The sequence below is a fragment of the Miscanthus floridulus genome, chromosome 2 (genome assembly GCF_019320115.1).
Source record: "Miscanthus floridulus cultivar M001 chromosome 2, ASM1932011v1, whole genome shotgun sequence".
Classification (NCBI taxonomy): Eukaryota; Viridiplantae; Streptophyta; class Magnoliopsida; order Poales; family Poaceae; genus Miscanthus; species Miscanthus floridulus.
The window spans coordinates 123,864,535-123,888,030 of record NC_089581.1 but is presented as its reverse complement, the minus strand read 5'-3'; the positions used below and the strand labels follow the sequence as shown (position 1 = coordinate 123,888,030).

The 23,496-nt window shown below is 46.0% G+C and overlaps 2 protein-coding genes and 2 pseudogenes across 2 annotated transcripts; 2 read left to right on the top strand and 2 right to left on the bottom strand.

Moving 5' to 3' along the window:
* Positions 1-1,114: 1,114 nt before the first annotated feature.
* Positions 1,115-5,303, bottom strand: LOC136539559 (plant UBX domain-containing protein 10-like). Its single transcript, XM_066531526.1, has 4 exons — positions 4,314-5,303; positions 2,491-2,661; positions 1,993-2,196; positions 1,115-1,482 (listed from the first exon to the last, which is right to left on the bottom strand). Exons 1-4 carry the CDS (start codon positions 5,127-5,129, stop codon positions 1,252-1,254), a joined length of 1,422 nt encoding a protein of 473 aa, XP_066387623.1. The 5' UTR covers positions 5,130-5,303; the 3' UTR covers positions 1,115-1,251.
* A 1,347-nt stretch (positions 5,304-6,650) lies between these two features.
* LOC136539558 (uncharacterized) lies at positions 6,651-10,210 on the bottom strand. The gene is made up of 5 exons (XM_066531525.1): positions 9,969-10,210; positions 9,776-9,848; positions 8,751-8,904; positions 8,339-8,380; positions 6,651-7,680 (listed from the first exon to the last, which is right to left on the bottom strand). The coding sequence occupies exons 1-5, from the start codon at positions 10,073-10,075 to the stop codon at positions 6,803-6,805; spliced, it is 1,254 nt and encodes a 417-aa protein (XP_066387622.1). The 5' UTR covers positions 10,076-10,210; the 3' UTR covers positions 6,651-6,802.
* Positions 10,211-11,071: 861 nt separating this feature from the next.
* On the top strand, positions 11,072-12,630 carry LOC136539557 (uncharacterized; annotated as a pseudogene).
* A 2,963-nt stretch (positions 12,631-15,593) lies between these two features.
* LOC136536994 (uncharacterized) lies at positions 15,594-23,204 on the top strand (annotated as a pseudogene).
* Positions 23,205-23,496: the final 292 nt, after the last annotated feature.

Below are 23,496 nucleotides of genomic sequence, written 5' to 3'. Positions count from 1 at the left end.
GTCCTCCTTCAAAATTACTAATATATGGCCAAACATGTCATCTTCTCTACCCGTGAGATAGGCCTTCATTGAACTAGGGTTTGGAGGAGAATTTTTTTTTTTCAGGAAGAAGAGAGAACGAGCGCTCCCTGTTGTGAGGGGAGAGGGTCATGGTGACTGGTTAGCCAGGGGCATTTTGGTCCTCCTTCGAAATTACTGCTGTGGTCAAACAGGTCAATTAATAGATGAATGGAGGAAATGGATGGGTGTGCCATTTAGAGAAACAAATACTTCATCATACTTTGGCTAACAGAATCAGGCCAGGCTTGTTACTGTACTTGCGTCTAAAAACCTTGCCTAACTTGCGGCGTGGCAATTCGCCCTAGGTTGCGTCTAAGAACCAAAAACCGAACCGAAACCGAAAGAACCGGAACCGAAAAATTCAGTTCCTTATTTGGTTCCTGATATTGAGGAACCGAAATAACCGAAGAAAATTCGGTTAATTCCTACTCTTGGTTGACCGAATTAACTGAAAGAACCGAATTACATGAATTATACTTCACTTACTTGTATTTGTAAGATTATGTTTAGTTTATGCGTAGTGTTTTATATTTGAACTGCTATATATTTGTGTTACTGTATTGCTATTGTTTTTTTATACATTATTATTATGAAAAATGAACATAGTGTTGCATAAATTTGCCTTACAACAGTTATATTTATTGTTGTCCTGAGGTCTTCTGAAAAAATTCGGTTAGTTCGATTAGAGCCGGAACCAAACCGAAATAACCGAGAACCGAAATGCTCGGTTCCTAAATTTTTTTTGGAACCGATCGGTTTTCATTTTCTAGGAACCAAACTTCATCAATAACCGAGAGAACCGAACCGAGAACCGAACGCCCACCCTTAGTGGCAATGATACCGACAGGCCTGACTGTTTGCTACAACAACCCAGCTCTGATAGAGAGAATCAGAGAAGCTGCGTTAACTCTGAAGTTTCCGAATCCACAACATATTTCACGACCCAAGGAACAAGCCTTTCAGTTTTGCCTACCTCCCTGAAGCACCGCGAGGGCTGAGAAACGTAGTCACAAATTCTTAACAAATTACAAGAGCTGCCTGCAGTCAACTGATCTTGGTGAAGGCGAGTTTTATTTCATGAACAAGTACAGAAGAAGGATGCACCTGTGGTGTAATACATCTGGAAATCCTTAACTGTTGCTGAACAAATTCGAAAAGGGTTTCGAGTTTCGGTTTTCTCAACTTACAGCATCATTGTTCTATCTCGATAAACAGACTCGCCTGGGGATGCAAGCCTGCTTCCTCCAGTGTCAGGGAGTGCTTCTCTGGACCATATGTGACGCGTGGGAAATTCGAAACTAGGCTGTACTTCTCTGCTTTCAAGCAATCTAAAGAATCCACGTAGTCATAGAGGGAAGTGACGGTTGTAGAACTGTGGAATCTCCGCTCTCTGCGCTCTCCAGCTGGGAATCTTATGAGAACCTGCAACATCATCAGAACGTCTACCAGTTAGTTTCACAAGAATTTGCATACGTGAATACACTACTAATAGTGTAACATGCTAACTACTCCCTCGATGCCAAATTATAAGACGTTTTTGCATTTGTAGATCCATAAATTTTTGTGGACTTAGATACACACTGTCTAGATACATACTAAAAGCAATGTATCTAGAAAAGGTAAAACGTCATATTATTTGGAACGGAGGGAGTACTGTTCTAGAGAATGCAGAGGGCATATGCAGACATCAAACACAGGCACTATGTAGCCAAAACTAACAATTAATTCTGAGATAGTAACAAGGGATTAATTGCAATTACTGTATAACATATCGTACATGAAACAGAAATTTGCAGGTACAACAGTGATATTTGATGCACTCAAATAGACATACTTCAAGAGCAGCACGACATGAAGCATGTTATTGTCATCTTGCAGTAAGAATTGGAAAGAGGTACTTTAAAAGACACGGGCATAGAGGGTTAGACATACCCGAGTAACACTTGGTCCTTTCTCAGGTTCAGCTCCAAGAGCCATGGCCTTCTCTTGCCTCCTCCTTGCAAGAGCAGCTTCCTTTTCAGCTGCTTCTTGGGCTGCCCTTGCTAAAGTTTCCTCCTCTTCCTTGCGCTTTCTCTCAGCCTCTGCAGCCTCTCTTTCATGTCTTTCCAGTTCCTCTATCCTTTCACGTTCCCTGGCCTGGTAATTTCCAATAAAAAGTGGCGATTAGATCACCAATAATAGCACAAAATCAGGATGCATGTTTCTAAACTCTGTTGATGCATTATGCGATAATATAATATGCACAAACATAATACTTGAAGATACAATTTCCTTAATAACTATACAAATTTGAAATGTCATCAGTCATAAAGAGCTGTCCACATAACCACCCTCCAGCCCATCATGAACATCCTCACCATACATTCATTTTAAATAAAACATGTGTACTTTTCTACTATTAAAGCACACTGCCCATATAGCTTAAGATACCTGGTCAGTTTCAAGTGCAGCTCTGTAAGCAGCATCTTGTTCCTCACGCAAACGTTGGTTGTTTAGTCTCTCTTCAGCTTCAATCCTGGCAGCAACGAGTGATGTAGCGCATTCTTCAACAACACGTTGAAGAATTGTTATCATCTCTTCAGGTGATTTGGGCCCTTCAACCTTTGGCACATGAATATATAACTTATTAGCAATACTGATAAATAAAAATTCTTACAGTTTTACAAGCCAAACATACGATATACCACAATACTGATCAACTCTATATGGTAAAAGAAGCGCATCCAACAGCTTTATAGGCCAAACATATACCATACAGTCATATATATTTCTAAATAAACAATAGCAATACCAAAAAACATAAAAGGCGTTGGATCCATTAATGAATAATGAGTAGCGTTCTCTAGATGCTTTATTTCACTCAACCACAACATAAGATCAATCTTTTGAATAAAATGATGTGAGCCCCAGTGAGAATGGAGGAAAGGGATACATAAGAATATCAAACAGGATTTTGCTATATAAACAGATATACAAGTCATGCTAACAAAAATCATACCAATGCAAACAAGCTGTAGCACCATCCATCAGAAATTCAGAATGAAGCAAAGTTGCATCATCAGAATTCGGGTGCCTATATTACAGGATTGTTGACTGTGCGAACAATGACACTAATCACTTATTTACCAAAAGGTTGCAATGTATTCAGCTATAGCTACTCGGACAGTTGGACCAAGCAGATGACATGAACCAGATTTTTTTATATACATATATAAACAGACTTCTAGAGAAAATATAGCCAATAATTATAACCAGACACACAATCAAATACTAGTAAGAAGCCACAATTGCAGCAGTTTGGTCAAATTCTTCTAACAAAAAAAGTCACCACATTAGCTTTCAGATCATGACTCTTGAGCAGTCATAGCCAAAATTCATTAGATTATTATAACAAAAAATTCCAATATAATTAGAGAACAATCATCTGATTGGATCTAGTGATTTTACAATATGCTGGAATTGTGTAATAGATCCAAGGTTTCAGGATATGGAATTGGTAGGTGCAACTCCCACAAATTTACTCTCAAGGATCCTATCAATTGTTTCAAGTGATTGGAAATTGAACATGAAAACAACACCTACTAAAATTCTCACCGAAACCTCATGCTAACCGGTTAAGCGATAGAAGTGCAAACTATATTCATCCGATCTCAAACTCTGAAGTTTGGTTTCAATTACCATTACATAGTATGAACATATCCAAAAGTGACAAGCAGATCAAAATCTTGTGAATACCATTTCATGATATGCATGCATGCCTAACTAAAGGGACAGAATAAAGTATTCTCTTACAGAGGGGCAGCATGAAAGTTATTACAGCTACCATCTCAGATAGGAAATTTACATTTTAACTCAAGAAGAAAATAAACTGCAGACACTCCAAATACCTAATTTAGCTAGGTTAACATAAACAATTACAAAAGAATCTAACATTTGCACTATCTTGCTGGAGGCAATAGCACTCTCCTTTCTTATTATAACCAGCACCAACTCCATAAGGATAACAATAGGCTAACTTCAGCAATTAAAGGTTCTAAAGTCTAAACTACCAAACAACTTGAAGATATTAATAATAAGCATTGCTGATCTAAGTCCACAGGATCTATTGGTTCACATAAACACCTTCACTGCAATTAATGTGGTAACGAAAATTACCCAAAATCAGAAATCTACCAAATGCAACAGCTAAATCCAACGTAGATGAATGTTTAAACTTATTTCCAGACCTAACAAGAGTCATTACAACATCATACCTGCTGCAATAGCACGATTCTCTGGTTTGTAGAAGCCATGACCACAGCACAAAACGGGAACCTGGACGCATTCAGGCTGTTGCTCATCTTGAACCCTTCAGTCCTTCTGATGCTACCACCCCACGCAACGAAGTTCTCATCTATAAAGGCCGCGACGGGCTCAGAGCAGAGGCAGCCACTGCAGAAGGCAGGGGTATCCGGGTGATCAGGGGAGTGGAGGTACACGAACAGAAGCTTGAACTCCCGCTGCGCTCGCTGCAGCGCATCAGCGAACCCCTGGGCCACGAAGCGCGGGCCGCGGCCAGCGCCGAACTCGCGCTCGAACTCAGCGACGAAGTCGGCCGCCTCGGCAGCTGACGGCGGCAACTCTAGCAGGCGGTCGCCGCTGCCGGCCTGCCCCGCGAGGCCGAGGAGGGAGAGGGAGCGGGACAGCACGCCCCCGGCGACCCAGGCGCCAAGGCGGAAGGTGCCGGCGACGAGGCCGACCCCGCCCGAGACCACGTAGAAGGGGAGCGTCACCAGCCTCCACGCGATCCCCGGCTGCTGCTGCTGGGGCGGCAGCGGCATCGGCATCGGCATCGGCGGCGGGGGCGCGACGAACTCCGCATCAGCCGCCAGCGGGGCGGAAGGGGCCGGGTCGGCGCGTGAGGAGGTGGAGGCCGAGGCGGAGGGCGAGGAGGGGTTGGCGGTGATGGAGGACACCGCGAGCTGCAGGTCCCAGTTGTGCGCGGCGAGGATCTCCGTGCAGAGGTCCGTGTCGGAGATACCGGTGACGGCCTGGAAGTAGCTGAGCTTGTCGTCGACGGTCTCGGCCATGGCCGCCGGCGACGAGGGCTAGGGTTTGCGGATTTGGGACGGTGGTGGCGGTGGTGATTAGGAACTAGGAAGGGGGCCAGAAGCCGAGAGAGATGCGGTTGGTTGCGACTTGCGAGCCGGGAGGGCGACGGGGCAGTGCTGACGTCTTCTATTCTCCCTCTCGCCGCCACCGCCAGGCGCCAGCCAACGAGATGGAAACGGCGTGCCGTACTTAACTGCCACAGCTTTACTCTACGCGTCAGTTTCTACGAGTATTTTTATTTTACGAGACTGTTTGGCAAGAAAAAATGAGCGAAATTCTGAGAACCAGGATCAGAATCTCAAAGAATAAGAAACGATTTGTTCAAATAACACTCTGTTTTGGACCAAATCTTCGCTAGTACTGCAACGTTTTGTTGCCTCTTGTTTCACGACTTCTATGTTTCACGACTTCTATCAGCATGTTCGGGAGGCCGTAAACGATCGTAGATTATTTACTGCTAACTAATTTGATGTGAGAGAAAATACTGTTCTTATCTAAAAATTTACGATCATTTACGACAAGCGAACATGCTGCGGATGTCCTGCCGACTTTTGGCTGAATGCAACCATCAGCCCAACAGACACCGCAAGTGTCACGACTTGTCGCTGCGTGCCGCCGTGTCTGCTGCCTGCGACCGTGCGATCCTCCTACCCAGCGCGCGTGCGCTGGTAGGGGTTGCGGCGCTGGCGCGCGCGCTCGTAGGGGTAGGGGTAGGTTCGGGTAGGTCCGACGCTCTTCGGGATGTCACTCCTATCGTACTTGATTCGTTTTAAAATAAGTGACATCTTATTTAACTGTTCATCTTATTTAAAATTTTTATATAAATATTATCTATTTTATTATGAATTATTTTATAATTAGAGATACTTTAATAAAAAAATTATTTATTTATAATTTGCAAAAAAAAGTTAAATAAGATGAATGGTCAAATACGATATCAAAAAGTTAAAAACGTCACTAGTTTTGGAACAGAGCAGTAAAGCAGAAAAGCTAGCCCTACAAATATGGCAAGACTCATGGGTGATGGCATACTCGGCGCAAGGCATCTTTCAGCTATTGTTTGAGTCTAGCTATTCATTTGCTATTGTAATAGAGTATGACAGTTGGGTCCCACGAACCAGTTGGCCTTAGGCCTTATATTCTCGTACCTGTGGCCTGTAAGGCAATTAAGAATATTTTGCTATCAAGTAAACGGAAGACAGAGCCGTCCTCTGCTCTTTCCTCGTCGGCAAGATCCAACTTGTCTCTCACGTCTCCGGCGATCGCCGTCGGGTGGCCACGGGTGTTACAAAATAGAAATAGAGGACGGCGCAAAAGGCTAAAGCCACACCTTTCGGTTTCACGATGATTGACAAGACAGAGACACTCTCACGGGAAATGCTTGCAGAATCTTGCAATCATAAGAATTTCTAGACTGCATCATCTCCAACGCAGGGACTAAAGATCAGCCCGCATCTTAACAAGCACCATGACCAAGTAAAGCAAGATCACTTCAAACAGGATTTCAAGCTCGTATACAATTTTCAACAACATTAGTGTGTGTACACGAAAACAACAAACTGCATTACAAGTTTCCTCTAGTTGGATTCAGCCTGAGAGATACAGGGACGAAGGGTGCAGAGCCTCGCAATCCAGTAGTACATCCATATGCCTACAGCTCCTCGATAAGAACCGTGGACTGTCGTTTGCACTTTCTATCCGCCTTCCAATTCCCAGTGTCCAACTCCTCCGGGGATGCTTTCTGCACCTGGACGATGCGAGCTAAAGATGGCCACACGTCATTTGGCTGCTCATGGACCCAACAAGTCATGAAGAATAGCTTCCTAGCTGCGCTACGAAGCTTTGAGGAGCTCTGTGCCCTCTCCGTCTTGCCCACTTTCTCCGCCTTCAGCATGCTCTTGCCAACTTCAACGAGTCGATGGAAGTCGCATAGTGCACAAATAAGCGCATTCTGTCCCAAGGAGAGAATGGTGATGATATCATCCACGAGTCCAATAGCAAACCTGAAACCACCAGTATGCCTGTAAGCTGGCGAGCATGTCTCCTCGATGCAGGCCGTGAGTGCTTCAGGTACAGTCTCAGGTTTAGCATCCTGGCCCATGACTTTCGACATTGACAGGGCAACAGTGGAAGCACCCAAAGGATCCGAGTGCCAATCACCGTTGTAGAGCCGAAGTGTGAAGCAGTAACTGTACAGGATGTCAACCAAGTGGACAGCAAGCAAAGGAGATGGCTCTGTCCTTGTTAACTGTTTCAGTGACGGGAGAGGAGATTCTGGCCCTTCAGGGATTTCGTTGATGCTAGCCTCTTGGTCAGTCTTTGGATCTGGATATGATATAGCAGTGTCTTCTGTGTTTACTTGTCTGATAAGCTGACTTCCATCCGGGGCAAGGGAAATCGATCTGGCTGACGGTTTTTTCCACCAAGGTGTCCACGGTTCAATCATCTTACTGAGCTCACCTGAGGCCAGAGCTTGACGAAATCGTTTGATTTCATAATCAGAGAGGTCTTCAAGCCTTATCTCTTCCCCTGTACGGTAGAAAGAACAGAGCAATATGTGCCCGATGAGATACCAATAAAAAACTCAATATGCATACCAATATTTATTGATTCTAACGAACTTGTAGTCTAAAATGATAAAGACATAAATAGCACCCAGAATAAGTAAAATGAACAAATATAGATGCTGATTTACTGCATTGCTCATCTAAAAACAAAAATCATGAAACAATTGAACAAAAAGAAATATCAGAACAAAATAATTGGAGTTGCCACCCATCACCAGCATTTGACAACCTAATTAATTGCGAGAAGGTCAGGCCACAGGGCCAGGTTAAATCATGAAAACAATTGGACAGAAGGAAATATCAGAACAAAATACTTGGAGTTGCCACCGATCACCAGCATTTGATAGCCTAATCAATTGCTAGGTGGTCAGGCCACAGAAAGACAGGTTAACCAAAAGGGAGTAATAAACATAATTCTCACACGAAGCGTTAATCAGGAAATTCAACTGTGAAAGCTCTTCCCAACTAAAGTCCACTTAAGGAATTGTGATTGCTAAGAGCAAGATAAGATTGTTTAAAGAGCACACAGAATTTCATAAACACTAAAGAACCTATTATAGTACTAGGAAAAGCTACTGCACTGTCACATTTAGAATGGCATGAAAGTAAACATAACGTACCAGACATAACTTTTTGAATAAGCTCCTCTGATAACATTGACTCTGCAGGACAAAAAGGTTAACATGTCAAAAAATAAAATCTTCAGTAATTTACTATAGCAATATGTACGACCAACAATCTACAAGATGAAATATGATTTATCCATAATTACAGAAAGGTCTACAAGATGACATATGATTACAGAAAGGAAATAATTTCAGAACAGACAAGCCACCATAACTCAATAACTAGCTATAAACAGGAAAACTTAATGTACCAAACAGCCAAACTGTGATTGTAGCATACTGCGCATGGAGCTCTCTGTAGTTTTGTCCTCATTAACAGTGATCATAATAATGCGATTATGTCTAGTGCTATTATTAAAGGAGTAAGATAGATCAATGGCATAGGAACATAGCACACAAAACATACCATCTTCACTATCTGACTCCATCTCTTCTTCCAAGTGGAGACGCTTGAGGATATCTAGCATCTTTTTCTTTGTTTCATCCTCAGGTTGCATCTGCTTAAGCTCATCCATAACATTCTCATGCATGAAGGATTCAGTGCATTGAACACTATGACCCTATGAAACAAGAATTGAGAAAATTATTTGAAGCAATATCAAGAAAAAAAAATGCAATGCAGTGCAAAATTATCTGCAATCATTGCAAACACCAATATTCCTTTGCATCTGTGCATAGAAAAGAAGGCACACAAACTTGACAGCTTCAATCTCTCAGTTTTGAATAAGACGTTATAACACCACACAAGCAGTTGTATAAGCCAGAAGCTTGTTTTTCGTGCGTGAATAAATAAGTAGTTTCTTTCAAAAACTGATTGAAAGTCTCAAACAGACATACTGATCCATTCAGACCAGCAACTAGAGATGAACTACAGCATATAGGTACAAAAAATCACATTACCTAGATTCTAGATTCGACGAATTCTTACAGCTTGTTGTCACTTGAGATGTTAGCTGATCCAAATTATGCTGGATTAGGTCACAAAAGAACCCCAACTATTAAACCATAGGACAGATTCACTAAAGGGGTAACATGGAAATTGGAAACTGACATATAAACTTAATTTAACTTTTTTGGATTGCTCATTTAATCTAAATGCATATTGTTTAAACCCAGCACAGGAAACAAAATGAACTTCCATGTAGATCACCAAATATACAGGCCAAAGTGAACAGCTGGCGTGTGGTTCGTATGATTCATAAGGAAGTTGTAGTTTATATTATGGATAGTTGCACATTTTGAGCAGGAATCAGAGGATTTCTTGTCCAAAAGCTTCGAAAGTCGGTGCAGCAATTAGACAAACACCTTGTGGGCATCGGCAGAAGGCAGCCCGGGAATGAAACCAGTGAAATCCCCAAACGGTATTCTACAAGCCCTAAGACAGGACGACGCGCAACGAGATCACACACACGAAACGAGAGGCGGCCGCACCTTGTAGCACGAGAGCGAGCAGTACCGGGCGTTGCAGCGGGGGCAAGTGTACTGCGCGAACTGCTTCTGACACCTGCAAGCAAGCGACACATAGGACGCATTAGCACGAGCAGGCAAGTACCAAGTTCCGCCGGGGCCCCGATGCTTTGCGCCAGCAGGAAAGGAGAAGCTGTATGGGGGAGCCAAGCCTTACACGCGGCAGATGACCCTGGTCTCGGCGAAGGAGGAGTACGACGAGGAGGCGGGGGTGGACGAGGACCCGGCGGCCTCGGGGTCGGAGACCACGACGTCCCTCTCCATCGCCGGCACACGGGGTTCCTGCTCGTGCGATTCCCGTTCTCTCTCGCTTTCCTCCGACCTCCGGCGTGCGGCGGGCGCGGAGAGGCTTCTCGATGGTCGGCGAAGGTTGCACTTCGCCGGGCCTATTGGTGGTGATGGCCCAAGCATAAGGATTTGCATTCGGGACTGGAACTTGAACGCGGAATGGGCTGATTCACCCAATCGAAAGCAGGCGGTAAATTCTGAACCGGTCCAGCGGGCTACTGTTGTTGCTGGGCTAGCATCCAGCGGCTACCCAGGCGGGGAGCATTTACATATTTACCATTATTACGGATGACATCTTACACCGTCACTTACACATGAGTCATTGACATGGTATTTTTTATACCACTCATATCATAATTATGGTAAATATATAAATAATCCCCAAGGCGGCCAGGGCACTCTACGTGCTACGCCATTCACCGAAACTGGTCTAGTTCGGAGCTTCGAATGAGTGCACCTACAGTTTGGGAGTCCTTCGTGAGTTCATTCCGGTACAAGTACAACGGCGCGTAAATACGCCTTGCTGCCTCGCCCACGCTGCTATCTACGCAAGCTGGTTCAACGGTGTTTTTAGGACAACTCTAATAATGGTTATAAGAATTGCTGTGACGATGGAGGGAGAATGCATTTGTTTCATGACACTTGCGCAATCCATGCGGGTGGACGTACTGTGTCACACCTCAAAGGACCTCGGTCTCACGTGCCGTCCGCGTGTTCGGAGTGTGTCCAGAGTTTCAGCCTGTGTGTACTTCACGACGACGGTGGTACGGTGCGGTGCGCCCACTGACCCCCGGACGATTAGACCCCACCGCAGGAGAAGCAAAGCAAAGCGTGCAAGTCCACGACCGCGACACGGGATCTCCCACTCGTGAACTCGGTCGCAGACGCCTCGAGAATTTAACGAGAGAGACTGGTGCCGTGCCTCGCGGAGCCTGGAGCCAACCAGTGACGCGGCGAGACACGGGTGGGGGGATGCCAGGAGCGGTGGAGCCGGCAGAGGCGGACGCGGCGGCAGCAGCTGCTGCTGCTGTGAGTCATCGGCGGCCGAGCGCCGGCGCATGTACCGCGACCTGGCGCTGTCGCTGCGGTGCGGACTCCGCGACGCGGCCGCGGGGTTCTCGTTCCTGCGCCTGCACGGCCTCCGCGCGCTCCTCCGCTCCGCCGCCGACGCGGGCCTCTTCCGCGACTCCCAGTCCATCCGAGACCTCCAAGGTCGTCCCACGTCACGTTCACGTCTCGCCGTCGTCCCGGCTCTTCTGCCTCTTCCATCTTCTCCAATAGTCACTCTTGCCGACGGAACTGGGTTTTGCAGTGATCCCGGTGCTGTTCGAGCACAGCCTGCGCAAGGCGGCGACCGGGGCCGGGGACGCGGTGCTGACGGTGGCGCAGGTGCTGAGCATGGAGCCCGCCGCCGGCAGGCTCAGGAACCCAGCCACGGACGCTCAGGGTGCTCGAAGGCTGCTGCCTCCTCTGCCCGGCCTGCGCCGCCGCGGCGCACCGCTACAATGCCCGACGTTCGTTCTTCTGGTCTGTCCTGCGCCTGCCTTTACTACTGTCATTGGTTGGCTAGTTCTTTTCAGTTGTCAGTTGTCAGTTGTCACCACACACACTAGTACAGTACATGAGGCACTGCCACTGGAGCTTCGCTTAGGAGGTTGGGGGTGGCAGGACAGGGACGAGTTCTCCGCAGTGGCCCGTCCAACACAACCATGTCCTGCTCCTGCATCTGCTTTGCTCAGGTTTTGGGTGTATGTTTCATTCCAGTAGTACGGGGTTCAAGTGCTGGGCCACAACCACAAGGATCCCGTGGTCCTGGGCTCCTAGCAAAGTACTTCACCCCAGAAGACGTTCAGTTCAAGTTTACTCAATTATGGTTCCTTGCACGGGGGCGAAATATATATTACGTCTGTCCCTGAAAAAAATGCAACTGTCTCTGTTCACATTTGACTAAGTTTTTAGTAAATAGGATTCCAATTTATGGCTCCGAATTAAATTATTATGAAAATATATTTTGTAATTAATCTGAACAGGGCCAAGATGGGCTAAATAAAATTGCTGCTATTGTAAAAGATGTAAATAGGGACGACAATGTAAGGTCTGTTGGTACTCCATAACACGTTCCATTATGACTAACAGCTTCATCGCAATAAAATAATGTCACTTTCTTTATGTTCAGATTAAAATGTTCAGAGTTCCTGCTTCTTTACTCTGGAAACGCAAAAGAAAACTGTGGCGCAGATTCCGAGTCTAATATGCAACAAGACTTGGAAAAAGCTTTTGGAGAAAAATGTGCATCATTTATCTGCTCAATGAACCTATTCAGCTCAACTCTAGATTCACAAATGAGGCAATCTGAGCTGAGCTTTCTTGCAGAGCATGTGTTGGATTACATGTAGTAGAGCCATACTAAAGATGACCATAATTGTGCCATTGCCTCCACACTTACGCAGTGGTCAGTGGTCGAAAACAGAGTTCGGTGCTCCAAAATGTATGTTTCCTATTAATTTGGGTAATTATTGACGGTGTTACTATATCAGCTCAACCCTGAGGTTTCATCTGCGTTAAAAGCGAGCAATGGTTGCCTAAAGGAAATATGCATCAAGCTAACAATAAGTTTATACTGCATGTCTGCAGCAGAGCTATGTATCATTTTATTAAGAATAGAGTACTCAATGAAGAATGCCATGCACACAATGACACAACACACAAGACCCAAACATTCTAAAAAATATATATACATAGGCACCACATTTGAACAAAATGAACATAAGGACAGGACAAATGCGCAAAAAACACCGACCCTCTAGAACAGGGTCTGGAGGCTAGAAGCCCCCGGCCATACACCATAGGCACCATCCTTTACCGTCCGCACCATTATTGTTGGCAATGCAGTCTTTATGTGTTTTCGATATCACAAGCTACTAATACTAGTATATTACCGGTGCTAACGCTATGGTGGCATCTAGAAAAAATAAATCATAAAATCAAAATCAATCATAAAACTAAAAAATAAATAAATCAACCGATGAAAGAAACAAAATTAACATTAAGTAACTTGCCCTAGCTTGGATAGAGGCATAAACATACCACTACATGATGTCGACAAGAGCAATTAAGCCATTAAAATCCTTATAATATTATAGATAGTAAAATACATGAATCACTAAATCAGAACCGGGGGAAGTAATTCACATTAGAAAGCATGTATGTTTTACACGGAATAGTAGACACTTAATGATCTGAAAACAAAGTGGATGATCTGCATATACAAGTTAAACAAAAGCTTTGATTTATTTGATCCCACTCCCTACAAGCAGCAACACAACATGGCAGAGGTCAGGGCGAACCAACAGCGGTAGTCAATTGAAGCCACAGCACACGCTCCAGGTGTATACCTGCTCTTATCAAGGTTGTCAATGAATTTGAAATATAGTTGAAAGTTTGATGGCATAATTGTAGCAGGTGTATACCTGCTCATATCAAGGTTGCCAATGGATCTAAAATGTACCTGAAAGCTTGATAACTTCTTATCCAGCAATTCATTCTTAGTATCTACTGCTAATCAGATATTTTTATACAATGGCTAACTATAAGAGGGTGCAAAAATAATACAATACTCACAATAAAGTTCACTTGTTATATTCTTGTATTACAAATGGCCCACATATTCATATCACCAATCTGGACAATCAGCATCCAGTTGCTACTTCGTGCCTTTCTGTAATCAAGATTAAGAGGTGATATTAACTTCAGAAATATGTATGACTACCAAATGACCAACAAAAATGTTTTAAGTTTACTGTGAATCCCCTATGAGATTTGGATAGTCAAGGTCAAGTACATGTGTGTTAGAAAACTAACAATGCGAACACAGGGTTGACAAGTATCCTTGTGTGTTCGTTTTGTGATGAGTGATTGTTAATGTGATCCACGAAGTGGGTTGAGTGGTGACTAACCCTACCATGGCGAAAGCTATGTGTGCGACATGTCTGTTGGCTTATGTTGTGCAGGTGTGGAGCTAGGATGCGGTGGTCGACGGCGAGGTGAAGGTCAAGGAGGACGTGCCGTGCCGACGTACCGGGAGCGGTGAAGGACGGACGTAAGGCTTGGACCGAGGGACCCAGAGCCCGGGTGACTAGCCGCGGTGGCTGACACGTGGGACATCGACAAGTGCAAGAAGACATGGAGTGACGGTGTTGACCGGGTCAAGACGGCGGACGCGTGAGTCGAGAGAGGCTCAGGAGGACTTGGCGGGCCGGCCGGTCGAGGACGGCGGTGACACGCGTCGGATGGTGGGGGACGCATATGGAGTATGCTACCCGCGGACGGTTTGATGGTTTGGGTCTCAAAACCATCGGATGGACGGTTTACGGGTTTGGGCCTCAAAACCCGGGCGGAGGTTCCGAGGAGGGACGGACGACACGTGGCGGCATCGGGGAGTTCGCGCCGAGGCGAAGCTACCGGTGAGAAGGCGCGGTGGCCATCGGATCAAGATTACACCGGGTTGGACAACAACACCCTTAGGCTTAGCGGTTCAACTCATTTGTATCCAGGGGCAAAACTGGAAATGTGTAATAGCCCTGTTAAATAGGATGAGGGAGCCCCCATCTCCCTCACCTCTCTCCCGTTTTTCTTTTTCTCCTTTTAGACTTAGGGTTTCTTGCTCTTGATAGAGGTCCATGTACTGAAAATTCGTGATTGTTTTCTGGGATTTTTGGTATGGGAATGGAGGCCCGAATCCTCCTCGTGTCCTCCGGAATTCCTCATTTCAAGCTGTGATTTTCGTTCTTCGTGTTCTTCAGTTTTTTCCTTTTTTTGTTTTGGGCCACGATTTGAAACTCACGAAGATTTAGTTGGGTGTTGGGTTTGAGCCATGATTCTTTAGGGATAGCTCACCAACATCATGAAGATCCCCTGTGTGAAATTTGGGGTCAAGAGCTTTTGATTTGGCTGCGCTTTCATCGATTTTTGGGCGTTCGGTCTTGACTGCTAGTAGCCTGTCGTATCTTTGTTCATCCGCAGCTCCGCTCGTCAATTTCTCTCTATGTGCGCTGTGTCGGCTTGGGCAAAGGGCTTCCAAGCACATCAGTGCTATGACCGGCAAGTGCAGCAGTTTGCTCCTTTCCTTTTGATTGGTCGATTTCTAGTCTACTTTGCGGCCATGTTTTTCGATTCGTTGAGCTGTCGAACTTTTGTTCTTCTATTCGTCAGTTTGCGCTCGTGCCCAAACATGGGAGAACCAGCAGCAGTGCTGCAGCGCCAAGCGTCTCCCAGTTCTAGCCGATGCTAGTCCATAAAGTTATGAACACAACAGCTGCAAGTGTTTGCTTGAACGTGATTTGCTTCTCCAAATCTTGAGTTGTCACTATCAAGCAATAGTGGTTGGATTATTTAATCTTGAGTTGTCACTATCAAGCAATAGTGGTTGGATTATTTAATTTCATTTTTAATTGGCAACTCGGATGGTTCCTTTCATTTGCCACACGGTGTAGGCATGAGTGCACAGCACCTAGGAGGTGAATGTTTCAACACCATGCGTATGTTGAACCACCAGCCGAGCTCTGCTAGGACACTGGTGTGGTGTGGATAACTCCCTCTGTCTAGCTCTTTCTGTAGCCCAGAATTTTTGGACTGTAATTCTAGCATCAGTCTTTTCGTCTGTGGTTAGCACGTTTTGAACTCCGATCCGATTTCTGTTTGCTGTGACGGTTTTGTGGTGTTCCGTTGTGTTCCTAGGGAACATCCACCCACTCATTTGGGTCGTGGACATCACGGTGTTTTATTTGCGCGTTTGACGGTGAAGTTGGGACAGCAGCCATATATTTCAAAAGAAATTTTACGGCTCCCATTCACCCCCCCCCTCTGGTCACCATTTACGGTCCTTCAATTGGTATCAGAGCCGGTTAAGGATCATTCCACCTTAATTGGTTCGTGATCCACGAAGACGACATGGAGCGTGGTTCTAGCAAACCACCGCACTTCGATGGGTCCAACTATCGTTATTGGAAGATCCGCATGTCTGTGCATCTCCAGGGGATTGATTGGCTCGTCTAGGAAATTTGCGAGGATGCTACTTACGTTGTGCTCCCTGTCGCGGCCCGTACCACCCAGGATCACAAGGATCGGCACAACGCAAATAGTAAAGCTCGCAGTGTGCTTTTCTCGAGTCTTTCACTTTCTGAGTTCGAGCGTGTCTCCGATTGTACTATAGCTCGAGAGATCTGGGTGAGGCTTCAGAGCTATCACGAGGGGACCGCATAGGTCAAGACCAAACTCTATAAGACGTACAAGCACGAGTACGAGAATTTCTCTTAGCTTGATGGTGAGTCCATCGATGCCATGTTTTCCCGCTTTCAGACTATCGTCAACAAAATGAAAGCGAACAAGGCCAACCTACCTTATAGTGATCATGAGAGGGCGCTCAAGCTTCTCTATGACCTTGATCGAAAGGTATGGGATGTGAAGGTGTCGGCGATCATCGAGTCGGCCAACTATGACACCCTCACCGTCGACGAGCTTTTTAGCAAGCTCAAGTCCACGGAGATCGACTACCAAACCCAAGTCTCAGGTAGTGGTTCAAGTTCATTGACTAACCCTTCACAAGCTTCTTTCTCTTTGTCGTGCTTGATGTCAGTCACAGAGGAGCAGCTAGAGTCTCTTGGAGATGATGAGTTGGCGCTCGTCATCAGTCGGTTCTCTCAGTTTCACAACAACCGTTTGAACCGCCGACACAGTGGTGGCCCAAAGGAGGGATGCTATGGATGTGGAGATCCAGACCACTTTGTCACGCACTGCCCTAAGAAGAAGCCCTTCACCAACAAGTACGACTCTAGCAAGCGCAAGGATAAGCGCGACTACACCTTTGGCAAGCACAAGGCCAAGGGTGGCTTCGACAAGGAGGCGTACCATAGGAGGGCCAAAGCTCAAGAACGCGCCTTCCTCGCCTCTCTCAGTGACCTCGACGATGACTCCGACGATGATCACTCTTCTTCTCCCTCGACCGATGATGAGTCCGAGAAGAAGCGTGAGGACAAGCTCAATGGTCTCTGCTTTATCGTCGGTGCAAACCGTGGTGGGTTTTGCACTATGGCGGTTGACGGTGGAGCAAAGCTCAAAAAGGACGTCGACGTCGATGACGACGAAAACGAGGTACCGCCCACACTTGACTCACTTATGCTTGAGCTTGATACTATGAATGATACATTGATGAGTCAAGATAAGTTGCTTAAGCGTGCTGCTCGTGAGAGAAAAGAGTTTAAGGACCAGTTAGAGGTTGCTTTGAAGGAGTTGGAGCTTGCCAAGAGTGGTGTAGTGGTGTCAGAGGAGTAGGAGTGCGATGAGTGCGCTATACATATGTCTAACCTCTCTGACTTGTAATCCAAGTATGTTGTTTTGCTTGATGAATGTGATGAGCTGAAGTCTCATTCTAGGTTGCTCAGTGCGTGCAAGTCCTGCTCAGGCTTGCAATTTGAGTTAGCAGAGAAGGTTGCCAAACTTGCTGAGCTTGAGAAGGTCAACTCAAATAGCACAACCACTACATGTGTTCGATGTGAAGCTTTGGTGTTGGAGCTTAAGTCCTACAGGCACGACAAGATGGGAACCGAGGAAGAAAACACACACCTTCGGTCCATCTTGAGCTGGGTGTCGTGCAGTGAGCCCCAGTTGGGCATGATGGTGAGCCAGTTCAGGCGGGGAACTGACTCATTGGGAGTAGGCTTTGCTATAGGTGGGAAGGGTGAGCATGTCTATGGCAAAGTTGGTGAACATAGTGGTTTGAACCCAAGTGAGAAACCCACCAACACTCCCAAATTGATCAAGATCCCTCCACCAGAGCCTACCAAGCATATGATCAAAGATGGTGTGTTTGAAGAACCACCAAAAGCTCCACCATCCAAGCAAGTTTGGGTTCCCAAACCGAACCACTTTTAGAACTCACTCGATACTCTACCCAACATCTCTAGTTCACCCCTTCCTAAAGCCAAAAAGCCTCAGAGAGTGAATCACACCCACAAGAGAGTGAGTCAACCACCACCCAAGAGAGAGGTGAGGTACCACTGTGACTATTGCCATAGAGATGGTCATCTGGCTGAGTTTTGCTTTAGGAGGAAGAGAGATGAGTGGCGCGAGTACGAGTTGAACAACCAGAACATGTACCGTTCTCCACATGGCGTACATGTACCACCTATTCAGAGGTGCAGTGTTAGGCCTAGAGGTGCAATGCCTCAAGGTGCTAGGCCTCAAGTGGCGAGACCACAAGGTGGTTGTGCCCGGTGTGGCCCAAGTCATGATCAATATGACTCTAGACCTCGTGACGGTGGCTTTCAGTCCCACACTCCTAGCGGACCACGTTTTCCCCCACGTGGTGATCGCTTCTCTCCAATGGGACATGGCATGTATGGTGTCTTTCCTAACACTTTTCCAGGGCAAATGACTCAACACTGGTATTCTCCTTATTTCGTTAACCCTAGTGTTGTGCCATTTGCTCACCCCCTATCTTTCTATTGATGCAGAGCGGAGGCCTAGAGAATACGTGGCTTGTTGATTCCGGCTGTTCGCGCCACATGACCGGAAGTTCCCAATGGTTCTCTAGCCTCGACCCCATGCAATACAAGGAGTACATCACATTTGGAGACAATAGCAAAGGTAAGATTTTGTCTTGTGGGACCATTCAGGTCAACGAGTCTTTTATCTTGAAGGACGTTGCTTTGGTTTCAAGCCTGCATTTCAATTTGCTCTCTATTTCGCAACTTCTTCAAGATGGGTTTGAAGTGCGCTTTAAGACTAGACTTTCTCATGTGCTCGATTCTCAGGGACATCTAGTTTGTCAGATCGTTCCTTTCGGCCAAGTTTTTAGAGCTGATTTCTCTCAGTCTTTCGGTTCTTCTCGCTGTTTGGTTGCTAGATCTTTTTCTGATTTGTGGAAGTGGCATAGGAGACTTGGTCACTTGAGCTTTGATCTCCTAGTGAGGTTGAGTTCTCTTGACATGATCCGAGGATTGCCCAAACTTAAGTTTGAGAAGGATCTGGTATGCCATCCCTGTCGCCATGGGAAGATGGTGGCTGCTTCCCATTCTCCAGTGACTCAGGTCATGACCACGAGACCCGATGAGCTACTCCATATGGACACTGTTGGTCCGGCTCGGGTTCGGTCAGAGGGAGGGAAGTGGTACGTTCTTGTGATCGTGGATGATTTTTCTTGCTATTCTTGGGTGTTTTTCATGGAGGGCAAGGACAAAGCGTTTTCTCATGCTCGTGACTTGATCTTGAGGTTGCAAACTGAGTTACCAAAGAATGCCATACGAGCTATCCGCAGTGACAATGGCACTGAGTTCAAAAACTCACAGTTTGACACCTTCTGTGCTTCTTTGGGTCTTGAACATCAGTTTTCTTTGCCCTATGTCCCTCAGCAGAATGGTGTTATTGAGCGCAAAAATCGGACTTAGGTTGAAATGGCCAGGACGATGCTCGATGAGCATAGGACTCCTAGGCATTACTGGGCCAAAGCCATCAACACTGCCTGCCATGTTTCAAACCGCATCTTCCTTCGTGCTTTCTTGAAGAAGACATCCTACGAGTTGCGGTTTGGGCATCCACCCAAGGTGAGTCATTTTCGAGTCTTCGGTTGCAGGTGCTTCATTCTTAAGCAAGGTAATCTTGACAAGTTTGAATCTAGATCTTTGGATGGTATATTTCTCGGTTACGCTTCTCATTCACATGCGTACCATGTGCTTAATCTTGAGACTAATCGTGTCATGGAGACTTGTGAAGTCACCTTCGACGAAACCATGCCCTTTTCTATTTCTGTCTTTGAACATGCAGGTGATGAAGAGATGGGTGACATCATTTTTGTTGAGGACGCCGATGACGCCGATTGGGATGATCCCAAGCCATCTCAACCGGCTGCCCCGATCGAGCCAGCTTCGACCACTTCAGCTCACGGCCCTGAGCCCTCCACCTCTACTTCATGGGGTCTGTGCGAGCCGCTTCCTCAATCAACTAAGGAGGCCCCAGCTATGGATGAGGGGGAGGCGACTTCATCTTTGGGTGCACCTCGACACATCTAGCGACGCCATCCTCCTCAGACCATGATCGGTGACATCGACGAAAGGGTAACGCGTTCCAAGTCTTATCATATTTCCCATTTCGCACATTTGGTTTTTGTCGCTAACTTTGAGCCCGAAAGTACTGGACACGCACTCTCTGATCCCGATTGGGTCAATGCTATGCACGAGGAGTTAGAGAACTTTGAGCGGAATCAAGTTTGGGTCTTAGTTCCACCACCACCCGAGTGTCATCCCATAGGAACCAAGTGGGTGTACAAGAACAAGCAAAGTGAGGATGGAGTTGTGGTGAGGAACAAGGCTAGGCTGGTAGCATAGGGGTTTAGCCAAAAAGAGGGAGTAGACTTTGAGGAGACATTTGCTCCTGTGGCCCGCATTGAGTCCATTAGGATCCTCCTCGCCTTTGCAGCATCCAAAGGCTTTAAACTCTACCAAATGGATGTGAAGAGTGCTTTCCTAAATGGCTACATAGAAGAAGAGGTGTATGTGAAGCAGCCTCTAGGATTTGAAAACCCCAAATACCCAAACCATGTTTACAAGCTACACAAAGCCCTTTATGGCCTAAAGCAAGCCCCCAGAGCGTGGTATGAGAGGTTAAAGTCGTTCCTATTAGCTAAGGGGTTTGAGATGGGTTCTGTAGACAAGACGCCTTTTCTCCTTAGGCATGGCACTGACATGCTCTTGGTACAGATTTATGTGGATGATATTATTTTCGGCGGCTCCTCTCACGGTCTTGTTGCAAAGTTTTCTGAAATGATGAGCAGGGAGTTCGAAATGAGCATGATGGGCGAGCTCACATTCTTCCTCGGACTTCAGATCAAGCAGACGCAAGAAGGAACCTTCATCCATCAAGGCAAGTACACGAAAGACTTGTTGAGGAAGTTCGACATGGGTGAGGCGAAGCCCCTCTCAACACCCATGTCAATGACTACGGCCTTGGATGAAGACAAGGAAGGCGAGGCGGTGGACCAGAAGGAGTACAGGAGCATGATTGGCTCCCTCCTCTACTTGACAGCAACACGACCTGACATCCAGTTCGTCGTGTGCTTGTGCGCCCGTTTCCAAGCTTCTCTGCGCACTTCACATCGGCAGGCCATCAAGAGGATTTTTAGGTATCTCCGGTTCACTCCTGAATTTGGCCTTTGGTTTTCCACTTCTTCTTCACTTTCTCTCTGTGGTTACTCAGACGCCGACTATGCTGGTTGTCGAGTTGAGCGCAAGTCCACCTCCGGGACTTGTCAATTTATCGGCTCTTCTTTGGTGTCATGGTCTTCTCGCAAACAATCTAGTGTAGCCCAATCCACCACTGAAGCCGAATATGTTGCTGCTGCCACTTGCTGCTCACAGCTCCTATGGATGGTTGCCACTTTGAGAGATTTTGGACTTGAGTATAGGAGAGTGCCACTTTTCTGTGATAGCACGAGTGCCATTAGTGTTGCAAAGAATCCAGTGCTTCACTCCAAAACCAAACACATCGAAGTCCATTTCCACTTTCTCCGAGACCACTATGAAAAAGGTGACATTGATCTCATCCACATAACCACCCAAAACCAGCTTGCAGATATCTTTACAAAGCCTCTTGACCAAGCCCAGTTTGCTCGCTTGCGAGGGGAGCTTGGAGTTTGTTTCCCTTTTTAGAGGAGGGGAATTTTGGTTGTTGTTTTCTAGTTTTGTTTTTCTTTGTAGTTTAGCCTTTGTTTTTGTTTTTATATCATACTTGCATATCATATCATCATGTATCATATTGCATCCTGAGCTTCATCCTTATAGTAGCTAGATTGACACTATGCTCTTGTTGGGGTTGTTATGGATATACATGATGTGCTTTTGGCTTAGGCTCCTTTTGATCAATTGATGCATGTTATGAGCTAAGCTTGTTTTTCCAAATTGTGAACTTGATTAAAACTTGTTGGAACATGAAATGTGTTCACCACTACTTGTGGCAACTAGCATGTGTAGAATGTGTCGAGATCTTCTTCGCTTCATATATATGCTTAGTTGCTACGGCTCATACCTTGAGTTACACACTTGCTTGAGAAACTTGAATTTGTGCTAAAACTTGAAAAACAAACTAAGTGAATTGAAAAGATTAGGATGGGTCTGTACTATCCTATGTCAGAGTATCGAGACAGCTCCAAATTGCACTTATTGGTGAACTTGAGCTCTGTAATGGATACCGAGACCATTGTCTTAAGCTTCTGATTGCCTTTGGCATAGGCTTGACATGGTCGCTAAGTCAGGTTTTGATGGCACAGATAACCTCCCGCACACACTTGTCTGACAAACTTTGGTAATAAGCTGCATAACTTCGATAAATTTCAATTGGTATCCAAAATTTGATCAAACCACAAGTTTGTCTCATGACATGATGTGTGAACTTTGTTTGGGGTAGTTCACTTTGCATACATGTGTAGCACAAGGTCGATCTCCTGTCTCTTTTTTGCTATGTGCTCCTTTGGTGGTGAACCCTCTTTTAAAATTGCTCAAACTTGATCAAACTTGCTTAAATGCCATATTTCGTCTCATTTGGTCACCTTGAGCATTTGCTAGCACTTGTATATGTTGCTATATATACATGACAGCACCAACTAGAGCATCCTTTCAATCTACTTGCTATAATCTTGAAGCTTCTGCATTCGTGCATTTCTACATTCATAGCTTGTTTTGAGGGGGAGTTGCAATCCTTGGGCTCTAGCTTGATAAGTGCATGTGTCAACAAGGTGGAGAAGTTTGGGTGAGTTCTTTTCTGTGGCTTTTGGTCATTTGGGTTAGTTCTTTGTTTTCTCTTCTTCTTCGTCTTCTTCTTTTGCTCAAGCTATTCGTGTATTGGTGTTGACAATGCACTCATCAAGGGGGAGATTGCGAACACAAGGTTGACAAGTATTCTTGTGTATTCGTTTTGTAATGAGTGATTGTCAATGTGATCCACGAAGTGGGTTGAGTAGTGACTAACCCTACCATGGCGAAAGCTATGTGTGCGACATGTCTGTTGGCTTGTGTTGTGCAGGTGTGGAGCTAGTATGCGGTGGTCAATGGCGAGGTGAAGGTCAAGGAGGACGTGCTGTGCCAACGTATCGGGAGCGGTGAAGGACGGACGTGAGGCTTGGACCGAGGGACCCAGAGGCCAGGTGACTAGCCGCGGTGGCTGACACTTGGGACATCGACAAGTGCAAGAAGACATGGAGTGACGGTGTTGATCGGGTCAAGACGGCGGACGCGTGAGTTGAGCGAGGCTCAGGAGGACTTGGCGGGCCGGCCAGTCGAGGACGGCGGTGACACGCGTCGGATGACAGGGGACGCGTATGGAGTATGCTACCCGCGAACGGTTTGATGGTT

Bases quoted from the DNA above. Each gene is read 5' to 3' on its own strand.
- LOC136539559 (XM_066531526.1), bottom strand. From the start codon at position 5,129: ATGGCCGAGACCGTCGACGACAAGCTCAGCTACTTCCAGGCCGTCACC. The intron at 2,197-2,490 runs GTATCTTAAGCT...GGAAATTACCAG, and splicing joins CTGCACTTGAAACTGACCAG to GCCAGGGAACGTGAAAGGAT. The intron at 1,483-1,992 runs GTATGTCTAACC...ATGATGTTGCAG, and splicing joins AAGGACCAAGTGTTACTCGG to GTTCTCATAAGATTCCCAGC.
- LOC136539558 (XM_066531525.1), bottom strand. From the start codon at position 10,075: ATGGAGAGGGACGTCGTGGTCTCCGACCCCGAGGCCGCCGGGTCCTCG. The intron at 9,849-9,968 runs GTAAGGCTTGGC...GCTTGCTTGCAG, and splicing joins ACCAGGGTCATCTGCCGCGT to GTGTCAGAAGCAGTTCGCGC. The intron at 8,905-9,775 runs GTGCGGCCGCCT...CTTGTTTCATAG, and splicing joins GCTCGCTCTCGTGCTACAAG to GGTCATAGTGTTCAATGCAC.